Genomic DNA, 12,603 nt, shown 5'->3' with positions numbered 1-12,603 from the left:
TATTATTGTTAATTTTAATTAACTTGCTTTTGTGCAGGGATTTAAAGTTCACAAAGTGTTACCAAATATATATGATGTCTTTTGATCCTATCAGTAAAAATTATTCACTGTACCCCCACTGATAGTCTAAGAAATCAAAGTAAAATGATTTACCCAAAGATACTAATTAGTACTAAAAGGTACCTGGACTTGTTTGATTACACAGGAAATATAATTCAAAACCCTCCCTCTCCCCCACTCCCTCCAAAGCTCAGAAGCTCTGCCTTTAAAACATTTTGGGCTATGGATGCAGCTCAGTTACAGAACATTTGCCTAGCATGCATGAGGCCCTGGGTTCAATCCCTAGAACCAAACCAAACACACACACACACACACACACACACACACACACACACACACTTTTTTAACTGTCAATAAATATTCACGAGATTTATTATTTTAATCACATAGTCATTAAGTACTTTCACAATGTGCAACCACTGCCACTATTTACCCCCAAATTTTTTCATCTTCCCCAAGTGAAACTTTGTGCTTATACCCTCTCCATTAGCTCCAAAACCACCATTCTATTTTCTTGTCTTTGAATTTGACTATTCCAGGTAACTTATATGAATGGAATTATACACTATCTGTCCTTTTGTGTCTGGTTTATTTCACTTAGAATAGTGCCTTCAAAGTTCATTCCTGTTGTAACGTGTATCAGAATTTCCTTTTTTACAAAGCTGAATAATATTCCATTATATGTATATATCATATTTTATTCACCCATTCGGCCATCCTTGGACACCTGGGATGTTTCCACTACTTTTTAAAATTTATTTACTTATTTGCCATATTAGGGACCGAACACAGGAGAATGCTCTTCCACTGAGCTACATCCCAGCTCTTTTTATTTCATTTCAAGACAAGGTCTTGCTAAATTGCCCATGCTGGCCTTGAACTTTGCGATCCTCCTGCCTTAGCCTCCTGAGTAGCTGTAGTTGGGATTACAGGCCAGCACCACCACGCCTGGTACTTAAAAAAAAAAAAAAAAAAAAAAAAAAAAAACTTTAAAAAGTATTGTTAACAGTTTCTTTGAGATTGGTTATCCTGTTTCAGATTATTCACTCCTTTCCTTCTCTTTCACCCACTCCCACCCCTTTTAAAGGAAAAATGAGAGTTTTATTTTATTTATTGTGCAGAAGGCAGTAAAAATCACTTTTTTCCTTTTGCATATGCTAATTTGGGGGGGGCATCAGGAAAAAAGCTGAAATTCAAATGAATTTATTTGGGAGGACAAGACAGATAATTAAAATAATAAATTAGGTGTAAGATATCTAAAAATCACTTTACATGCTACTATACAGACTTTTAGTGAGTAAAGGATAATGGAAAGTTTCTGTTGGGACAATAAAAAGAAAAAAAAAGAGTTCTTCAGGAAGGAGGGGGACAGTAGCCTCACTTAAGTGCTGGGAGCATAGAAAAATCTCAGCAGGTGACTTCTCTGAAGACACTCTGGAGTGCCAATACAGTAATGCTGACCAAAGTGCTGCTATCTAAAGTAACCTTAAACCACTCTACTGGTTTAAGGATGTAACTTGAATAGGTGGTGTTCCTCTACTTTGAGCTTTATAACTGTGAGCTGAAATTAACCGCAAACATTAGCACACACTGTCAGTTCCCACAAATAGCTAAACCACAACGGAAGGGAATGGCAACTCTAGAGACTTCAAAAACAGCCAGGGTGGCAGCGCACACCTGTAAAGAATCCCAGTGACTGGGGAGGCTGAGGCAGGAGCATCGAAAGTTCAAGGCCAACCTGGGCAAGTTTTAGGACCCGGTCTCAAAATAAAAATAAAAATAAAGAAGGGCAGGTCAGTGGGGGTGCACGGTTGGGTTCAATCCAAGTACCGTGCGTGAGCACGTACGTGTATACACACACACACACACACACACACACCTCTCAGAGGAACCAACCAGTGACGGTTTAAAGATGCACATGAATCCCGAATTTCAGTGAGTCAAAGAACGCATCCAGGCTTGAGTATTCCTCTACCCCAGTTATTAGCACGTACTAGTAAAAAGGGCAATAAAAGAAAAACAGCCAAACTACCGAAAACTAGTTTTCTAAAAGAATTCTAATGTACAACCACTGGGGTCAAAGAATGAAATGCCATTTTTTGTGTGGACCATCTGTAGCAGAAACTTAGTTTCGCACAAATTTACTTTAAACAAACAAAACCGGCCACCACGGGAGGTTTGTCACCAACTGGACTTAGCAAGTCCTTGAGTTTCCAGCCGGTTATTCCGACTCTACCACCTCCTTATCCCCAACTACCAGGTGCCTTACAGCTAGGCTGTCACTTGGTCGCCACAGACTTCTTTGGGACTACCCCACTTTCAGCTTCCCTCAAAGTTCTACAAAATCCTTCCAAAGGATTCTTCCACCCAACCCCATTCCGGGACACTATTGTCTCCAAGAGTAACCCAACACTTCCACCCGTCGCTCAACTCCCAGACGCGCAAGACCTCCGAGCACTCAGGCTGTGCTTTCGCCCTCCCTAGCTAGTTCGCTCCCCAGAATGCTGGGGAAAGCAGCGGCTGAAAAGCAAACTTTCCGAGCGTTCGCAGTGGCGCAAGGGCGCGCGTCGGACTCACAGCTGGTTGATGGCGTTCTGCGAGATGACCGCGTTGGCGGAGAAATAAGGGATCATGTCTGGGCCACAGAGGCTGCAGGTGCAGGCTGGGGACGCCTTACTCTCGTGGACCAAAGTGCTCAAGGTCATGGGACCGATTCAAGGCGCATAGCTCTGCATGGTGTACCCCACTGGGCTCCACCACGAGGCGCTTGAGTTGGACTCCGCCGAGCCAGAAAAGCTGGCTCCAGGCGGCTGAGCTGGGCCCGCCAGGTTGCTTGGAGGCAGCCGCCGAAGCCCTGGGGCTCGGCTGTGGAGTCTAGGCTGCCGGGCTCCGCCAGCAACCTGCCCCCACCCGCGTCCGGGGCGGGGCCCCTGGGCGAAGGCGGGGCGGATGGTGGGAGGGCCCTGAGAGAGCCGGGAGGGTCGGCCTGGCCGGCGGCGCCCCTCCCAGGAGGTCGCTGCACCCACACAGATCCCGCAGCGTGCGCCTCAGGGACTGCCCTACAAGTAGCCGCCCCAACACACTGCTGCTTGGGTGCAGGATTGTAGCAAGCAGGGGATGTGTGAGAAAGGCTCACTTTTCTCTAAGGGGCAATGTTTCAACAGAAAAGTCCTGCTTCTTCGCCAGCACCTTGCATTCATTGTAGCTCAAACAAATCCATTTTTGGAATAATCTTAAAAATTTTAAAAGCTATACATTCATAAATGAAACAAATACTTATCAATGGCTTTCTATGTGCTGGGAGAAATTCAGAGGTTAAATTTTTAACTAACCGTTGAAATTATGGTGGGGAAAAAAGAAAATGCTATCTTACTCTGTAGATAACCCTTGGAAATAAATTTAACCCATTAGGTACCATTGTCTTGTATATAATTGTAAACTTGAGGCTTAATGGGTAAAGAGGACTTGTCATCCCTCATAGAGATTGTAGCTGTACAAATGAATTACTTGTGGACATTTAAAAAAATAGCTATGCCCAGACTGAACCTTAGAACAAATCAGAATTTTTTGAGGACGGGATTTTATTTTATTTTATCTCTGGGAGGGTACTGTAGGGAGCCTCTGTGGCCCCATATACTTAGGTATATTTGAATTTTTCACAACAGACATGTATTTCTGGATCATTCACATAAATTTATTTTTAGAAGGCCTAATAGGGTCCAATTGAACCAAACCAAACTTTCTATTTGAGGATGGGATTTAAATATCAATATTTTCAAAGCTCCCTCTCTCCTGGGCTGGTGATTCCATCCTGTAACCACAGCTGAGAAGGCAGGCTAGAGCTTATATCCTCACTTCTCAGACATGGAAACATTCAGGGTCCAGGCAGATTAATAAATGAGGTCACTTGGACAAGAACCCAGGTTTTATGACTCCTGATTTAGAACGGTTACCACCAAAAGGTATTCTCTGATGCCTTTACAGGCTTAAGTCTTTACTATGTTTCTTCAAACTCACTGAGCAGTGCCTTTCATCTGACCAGCAACCAGCTCTTTGTAAAATGAGACTCTTCTCTCTCCTGCATGCAATGTAGTGGCATACAAAAAGGGCTGGCACAGTGCAGGTACTCAATAATTAGCTCTCTTATCTCTTGCACTTCCAGTCTCATGATGCTAGAGCAAATATTTTCAGGCATCAGTAATTTTAGCATTTATGAATACTTGACTAAAATAAATATCAATGAAGCTGCTTTAGGAATCCAAAAGCCAAAAGTGTGTGTGTGTGTGTACACACTAGGGATTGAACCCAGGAGCACTTTACCACGAAGACACATCCCCAGCCCTTTTTATTTTTTTGAGAAAGGGTTTAAGTTACTCCGGCTACCCTTGAACTTGGAATTCTCCTGCCTCAGTCTCCCCAGGAAATAGAATTACAGGTGTGCACCATTATGCCTGTTCAGAAATTAACATTTTTTAAAGTCTTCATTAACCAATTAGAAATGAGTCACTTTAAGACTAAAAATTCTGCAATCAAGAAAAAAAATCTTTGTTTTATATAAATGTTCAGTCTCTTTTTCTGTGGGAAAATTTGGCAATTTTCAAAATATTAGTTGAGAAATAATCTAAATTAGCTGGGGATATAGCTCAGATGGTAGAGTGCTTGCCTCACATGTACAAGGCCCTTGGTTCAATCCCTGGCACTACAAAAAAAAAAAATAAAAATAAATAAATTAAATAAAACAAAACAATAAACTTTAAAAAACTACATGTGTGCATATGTGTGTTTGTATGACAGAAATCAGAATCACTCTTTTGTTTATCAATCTTTCCATAAAACTTAAACTTAGTTGCTAAGACACTGAAAGACCCAAACGTTGCAAACTCATGCTGTAAAGAAATATCTGTTTCCTAGAGATCAGGTAATAGAATAGAACCAGATGGTAAGTGAAGAGTTAATGGAAGGTCCAGATCTTGGAGTTTCATCATCTTCATCCATCTCTAGGAAGGAAAATGTCTGAAAGATTTATTCAGGCTGTGTCAGCAGGCACCCAAATGGCAATGTAAGAAAAAAAAATCTGCTGATACACCCCAAAATAAACTGCTTAAAATATCTGGCAAACTTGCCAGTTTGAAACTTCTTCCAGACTGTAACTTATGACAGTCTCCTCCTGTGATTAAAAAAAAAAAAAAAAAAAAAAAGGCAGCAGCACTTTAGAACAGCAATGTTAAGGTAAGACCAGTTCTTTTCATGACACACAGAGATGGGATTTTATTGAAGTCAACACTAAATAATGCCCTTTAAGAAAAAATGATGACATGGTAATCATCTCTGTCTGAAAAGAATTCAGCAGGAAATATATCTTATTCAACTCTAACTTGTCTCTTGCATTTTTAACATGCTAGCAATACATTTCATAGATATCAATTTCTTAAATATGTATGCTTGTCTTTTATAAAAAGGCTCCTATAGTGATTCCTCCAAAGTGCACAGTCCTCAAAAGACCTCTATTAGTGCCTATTCAGGTAAGGATACCATGTTAATGCCTCCATCCAGGCCTTTACAAAAGCCTTTCAAAGTTAAACTCTCACTTTGAATTGTAATATAAGAGATTGATAAAGTGCTAGAAAATGCCTCTTGGATTTTTAAGAAAAAAATCTTTGCAAAATGGGACACATTTAAGGAAACGGTTCTTTCTGTGACTGTTTTTAAAAGTTGGAAAAATTCCATTTCTTTTCATGGTCCGCAGTGTCAAAATGCCAATCAATTCAGTTCAGCTCAATTTAATCCTCTAGGCTCCACTGTTAAAAAACAAGACTCTAGGGAGCAAGCTCTCTATACCCAAGCATTTAGGAATTTAAAAATTATTCTAAATTAGATTAAGTAGCATTCAATAAACTAAGCTAGTTTTCTACTCCATATGGAGTCAGAGGGACTTTTCTATTAAAAAAGAAAGAAAAAAAAATGTTTGCACAAAGGCCCTGAGGAAAATTTGTTGCATTTCTTTACACTTTCACTGAGATGGAAGATTTAAAATGAAAAAGTAACAGATGACTCTCGTATCCTTTAGTTACTTCCATTACTATGTATACATTCATAAGGTATGTACCGAACACTGGAAACTCAACATGCTGATGTAACTGTATTCCAGAAGAGACCTGACCTAATACTGCAATGTGATGAAGGATGTAGACATGCTTTTGCTGCCGACAAAATTTCATCATAGGTAAATCATTTGAACTGATGCCAAAAGCAGTGGGCTAGAAACCAGAGTACACAAATTCTAGTTCTAACATGGTCACTTAATAAACTGAGACTTTAGCCAAGTCACTTAACTTTATCTGTAAAAGGGTTAATAAAACCCTAGGAAATAACCCAAGAGCTGTGCTTCTGAGATTCAGAAACATTAGAGAAAGTATTCTCATCTAATCTAAATATCCTGATAAATTCATTTAGTCCACTTTAAGATAACAGTCACTTAATTTAAAGCAATAGAACGGGCAGTTTAAAACCCTGGACTTGGGGCTGGGGATGTGGCTCAAGCAGTAGCGCGCTCGCTTGGCATGCGTGCGGCCCACGTTCGATCCTCAGCACCACATACAAACAAAGATGTTGTGTCCGCAGAGAACTAAAAAATAAATATTAAAAATTCTCTCTCTCTCTCTCTCTCTCTCTCTCTCCCCCCCTCCTCTCTCTTAAAAATAAATAAATAAATAAAACCCTGGACTTGAAATTAATAGGCTAGGTTTGAATCCTGGTGCCATCATTAGGTATGAATTTTGAAATTATTCAATTTGTGACATTATACCTAATTTATAAAGTTATTCTAAAGAGTTGATATATATGTGTGTGTATGCATGTATATATATATGCATATGTACACAGATGTATGTTTGTGTGTATATACATATACGTACGTGTGTGTGTTTGTGTGTGTGTGTGTGTGTGTGTGTGTGTGTGTGTATTTCTTTCTATCCTAAAAGAGAGCCTGGCACAAAAATCTACCCTCTGGTCTTAATATCTGACAATCTAAATTAAGACCCACTATGCGCCTTAGTTTGTCCACTGAGAAAATGAAAATATTGGATTAGAGATGATCCTCTATGTTCTTTTCCACAAATCTGAAAAATAGCTAAAGTAAGTGGCATGAAAAAACGGCAGTGACTGTGGTATCAGAAATTCTAGATACTAACTACTTTGTTCACAGGCAAACCTTAATCTGTCCCAGCCCTAGTTTCTTTACTCTAAAACTAGGGATGGTAATGTTTACTTTACAGGCTTAAGATATACAGACGAAAGTTCTCTGTGAACAAGACAACACCAAGGTTTCACTATGAAGTATCATCATCCATAAATTGCCCCATCAGCTTTAAGTAATAGTTGCATTTGTTTTGTTTTTTAATCTTTTTATTACCCAAGAATTGAAGAATGAGGGAAAACTGAAATACATACAAACTTCCCCTATGTACCATTGTTTTCATTTAGGAAGTCTTTACTATTCTCTTTGCCAGGTGGTTAATGCATTAACTACTGCAACCTACAGTAATGTGAAATCTTCAGTGCTTATTCTACTTGCATTTTTAAGCTCTTAAATAATATGTAAATACCTGGTCATAAGAAAAAAATGATTATACCATTCAGAGGACCTATTTGTGTTTTTTGTTTTCCTTAAGGGCTTGATCTAATTACAATATAAATCGTAATTAATCCCAAGTGTCACTTAAAAAGTTACAAAACAAAAGCCTGTTACCTAGAGTAACACAACCTTCTGTCTCCTGTTAATCTGTAAAATGCTAGGATAAAACTCTCAAGATAATACCCATATTTTCAAATTTCTTGCCCAGAAAACACCAGAGGTAAGAGGTATCTTACTACTCTTAGTCAAAGGCACTCTTCATACAATACAACAAACCAAACTCTAAACTAAGGCTTTTAAAACTTAAAAGCAATCATGTTTTTGCAATCACCATGTGGCTGTTTTTTTCTTTTCTTTTTTTTTTTTAGAGTATCTGACAAGAGTTTTAAACAGGAGTTGAACAATGTCACTGAGCCTTTACGATCATTTCCATAGATATTTCCACCATAAGAGCAATGGGGAACACTGAAAAGATCTGTGTATCAACTCCAAGAGAGCAGAACTCTAAGGCATTCATCCCCCATGGTCTTAACCACCATATGTTCCTGTAGGAAAAGATGTTGAAATGCTGCTTTCTTCAGATTACAAAAGCCCCTCATTCTATTGTTTAGTTAAAATAATAGGCATTTATAGATCACTTTTCACATCCAACACACTTTACAAAACATTTAACTATTTAGTTCCCACTCTCTTTTCATTTTGTTCCTTTTGTTTGTTTTTTTGTGGTACTGGGGATTGAACCCAGGGCCTTGTACATGCTAGGCAAACATTTTACCACTGAGCCACATTCCCAACCTAATGTTTTATATGCTGAATGATTAAGCTCCCCCCCCATCACAAAGGTAAGATGAAAGCCACTCTTCCCATCCTTCTTACTGGGTGATTAATATTTTCAGAAAATTTCCTCACATATGCAAACATCAATATATTGTAACTATACTGTAAGAAACACACATAGAATTATATTACACATATTATTCTACTTCTCCCCCTACCCCACCACCTATCATTATATTGTGAATATTTTTTCCATGGTTATATGAATCTACCATGATATATATATGGTATGGTCAATGGACTTTATTAATTTATATGTGGTGCTGAAAATAGAACTCAGTGCCTCACACATGCTAGGCAAGCGCTCTATTCTATTGTAAGTTCATATATAATTTATTCAAACATTCCTCTACTGATAGACCATTTAAGTTGTGTTCAGTCTTTGCTAGTACATAAAATATCTAGTGAGGCACTCTACCACTGAGCCATACTTCAATCCTTTTACACATTTTTTATGTATATACTTTTTGGATGGATACCTAGAAGTGGAGTTGGCAGTTAGTTTAAAATATTTCAGACACAGGCTGGGTGTGCTGGTGAACACCTGTAATCCCTATGAAGAAGGAAGGAGAGGATCACAAGTTCAAAACCAGCCCAGCAACTTAGCAACATCCTAAGTAACTCAGTTAAAGAATAAAAAAGAATAAAGAATAAAAATATTTTATTCTCAAATAAAGAATAAAATATTTTATTGTCAAAGAATAAAAAAGACTAAGGATATAGCTCAGTGATAGAGCACTGTGGTTTAATCCATAGGGCTGAAAAATGAATAAGTAAATATTTTAAAAGCCCCCCCCACCCCCTATTAAAAGGAGAGATGTGGCTTAGTGGTAGAGTACCCCTGGGTTCCATCCCCACTAACAAAACAACAACAAAAAACAAAAACAAACAAATAAAGTAAAACCACTTTTTCAAAACATGATCATAAGATTTGGTAGATATTGTCAAATTGTTCTCCTAAAGAGTTTAGTTTTTTATTTTCCTATGAAATCAAATTGTTTCTTCCTGCCCCATGATTTACTGAATTAACTCAGGGCTCAAGATCCTCCTTTATATCACATATTTTACATATTACATTAAAAACTATATAGATAGATATGCACATCTATATATAATAAATATGCTATAGAAATTAGAAAAATAAACTTATAAAGAAAAATATTAAGAAGAACTATATCACAAATTACTGATTCCAAAGAATCACTTAGACATAACTAAATATATGTAATATTTAAACTAATATAATTTAAAAAATATTTTTAGTTGTAGATGGACATAGTATATTTATTTGTTTATTTATGATGTGCTGAGAATCAAACCTAGTGTCTCACATGTGCTAGGCAAGTGTTCTACCACTGAGACACAACCCTGGCCCATGAAGATATTATAATTTTGAATTCATAAGCCATTTTAAGATCTCTTTAATGCTAATATTGTACAATACAGGTAAACGAGTCAAATAATGGCCTAATGTCAATAATATCTTAGAATCGGGTGAGACAGAAAAATTGGAAGTGAATTTGAGAGTAACAACAATAACAAAAAAATGAAGGTTGGAAAGGTGGATAAGATCTCAAAAAACAACACAATAACTGATAAACTAATAATTAATGAGCTGTGTGCCAAGTGCTCTATTAAGACTTTACATATACTATCTCACTTAATTCTCATAAACAACCCTAGATTGTATTATTATCTCTGTGAGACTCAGAGAGGTTAAATAATTTGCCCAAGCTTATATAGCAGTATTTCAAGCTGAGTTACTTATTCTTGCTCCAAAACCTGATTTCCTTTTTCTTTTGGTACTGGGATTGAACTCAGGGGTTGTTTACCAATGAGGTACATCCCCACACATTTTGGAGACAGGGTCTTGCCAAGTTGCTGAGGCTGGCCTTGAACTTGTGATTCTCCTATCTCAGCTTCCCAAGTAGCTGAGATTACATGTGTGTGCCACTGTGCCAGGTAGAAACCGCTTTCTGAACCAGTATTCTACACTGTCTTCATGAAGATGGAGGTTCATTACAGAATAGGTTAAACCTATTTGCAACAGGAAGAACTTTTGGGGACCTTGAACACCTACTTTACTGTACCTGACATTTTCTCCTCCACAACATCCTACATAAAGAAGGCATTTAATCTATTTATGGATAATGATGATATATCACCATCCTATTTGATGTTTAAAATAAACCTACTATTGGTCAGGTATTATCATTCCTTGAACAATTAAAGATGAAAAAAACTAACATCTAGTTGATAAGAAGCCCAGACTGTGACAGATTAACTGAATTCTGACAAATCAAATCCGAAATACCTGTATGCCAGACAATTTGCCAAATGCTGATTACAAATGAATATGAGCTAAACATGTTTATATTATTCCTCACTCAAACTCCCAAATAATTTCTTATTCCCTTTCAGATTAACTTTAATCTCTTCCCTCAAGTTTTCAGATCCTCTAAAATTCGAATCCTGCCATACTCCAGTCATTATGGTGTATAACCCTTAACTTCATCCCCTCTAAACACTTTTTACCCATTCTCCTGAAACTAATTTTTGCTACAATTACATAGTTTCTATCCAGTCTTCCATATCCAAGTCTCATTCTCTGTGTTCAGACTATTCCCTCTCTGTGACCACTTTTATCCAGCCTTTCAAATTCTTATCTGTATTTTAAGGTGTAAGTTTCATTCTCAGCTCTACAGTGTTTTCATGTCCAACCTCACTTGATTCTTATTAAAATCCTGTGAGAGCTAGCTCTGATAATCAGCTTCACTTTAAAGATGAGGAAACTGAGGCTCAAAAGTTAAGGGATCTATCCAACTTACAGTAGGATTGATTCAGCCCTTTCACAAGAAGTTTAGTACTATGTAGTTTGTTTAGAATGGTCAAGTTTACAGGCCTTGGATGAGCAGCATCATTATCTCTCTAAACCGGGCTATATCTCACTTGCCATATCTTTCTTCTCTGAAATCAGGTGAATATGCAAAGTTACATACTTAGATAATTACACACTTCAACAACCATGTCAAACGTTGAAAGAATTGAAGCACAATATTGATAGTGTGTTTTCTGAATTAGGCAAAACCTAGAAGTATGCAAGTTATGCTCCCCGCACCCCCCTCTTCAGTAATAAGGATTGAACTCAGGGGCATTTTACTATTGAGTTACATTCCTGCCCTTCTTATTTTTTATTTTGGGAAAAGGTCTTGCTAAGCAGCCTACACAGGCCCTGAACTTGCAACCCTCCTGCCTGAGCCTCCCAAGTAGCTGGGATTACAGGTGTGTACCACTACTATGCTCAGCCGAAAGTTATGATTCTTAATCCTTACTAGAAAGAGGGTACTTTGTATCATTCTTCAGCTCTTACATCAGCTAACTGAGAAAAGAATGGTTTTGGGGTTGAGGTTGTGGCTCAGTGGTAGAGTGTTTGCCTAGCATGTGTAAGGCACTAGGTTCGGTCCTCAGCACCACATTAAAAAAAAAGTAAATGAGGGATTGTGGCTCAGAGGCACAGCACTCGCCTACCATGTGTGAGGGACTGGGTTTGATCCTCAGCACCACATAAAAATAAAGAAATTGTGTCCACCTATAATTAAAAAATAAATATTAATTAAAAATAAGTGAATTTAAAAAAAATTAAAAGAATTTTTTTTAAAGATATGGTTTTGTCAGATTCTATTCATCCACCTCAGCTGGAAAAGCTAGGTAAACAATGGATCTCCTCCAGCTCCCCCCTGTATTTGGGATGGAACCCAGGGCCTTATGCATGCTAGGAAAATGGTCTAGCACTAAGCTACATTCCCAGTCCTTTTTATTTATTTATTTACTTTTTCAAAAATTGAGACAAGTTCTCACTAAGTTGCTCAGACTAGCCTTGAGCTTGCATCATTCCTGCCTCAGCCTCCATTATAGCTGGGATTATAGGCATATGCCCAGCAATCTTTCTTTAATGTAAAATTCATTAAAAAAATTATAGCTGATAAAGCACTAAAATTGATTTTTTAAAGTTTCTTAAGGATTATATGTAAAATACATATAGATGGGCAGGCAAATTTTTCTTAAATAAAAGC

At 37.8% G+C, this 12,603-nt stretch overlaps 1 protein-coding gene across 5 annotated transcripts in view; it reads right to left on the bottom strand.

Annotated features, from left to right (window-relative positions):
• The window catches only part of SSH2 (slingshot protein phosphatase 2), a 255,428-nt gene that overhangs the window by 115,889 nt on the left and 126,936 nt on the right, over positions 1-12,603 (bottom strand). Inside the window, exon 1 of one of the 5 annotated variants that reach the window (XM_081272258.1) lies at positions 2,638-3,062. The exons of the other annotated variants lie outside the window; for them this stretch is intronic. Within the exon in view, the coding sequence (XP_081128384.1) occupies positions 2,638-2,765 (128 nt within the window). The 5' untranslated portion in view covers positions 2,766-3,062. Of the gene's footprint in view, positions 1-2,637; positions 3,063-12,603 lie in introns of those variants that run through there. 5 annotated transcript variants of the gene reach the window in all.

Source organism: Spermophilus citellus (assembly GCF_964194105.1).
Source record: "Spermophilus citellus genome assembly, chromosome: 17".
In the NCBI taxonomy this organism is placed as follows: domain Eukaryota; kingdom Metazoa; phylum Chordata; class Mammalia; order Rodentia; family Sciuridae; genus Spermophilus; species Spermophilus citellus.
This window is presented reverse-complemented; position numbering and strand designations above follow the sequence as displayed.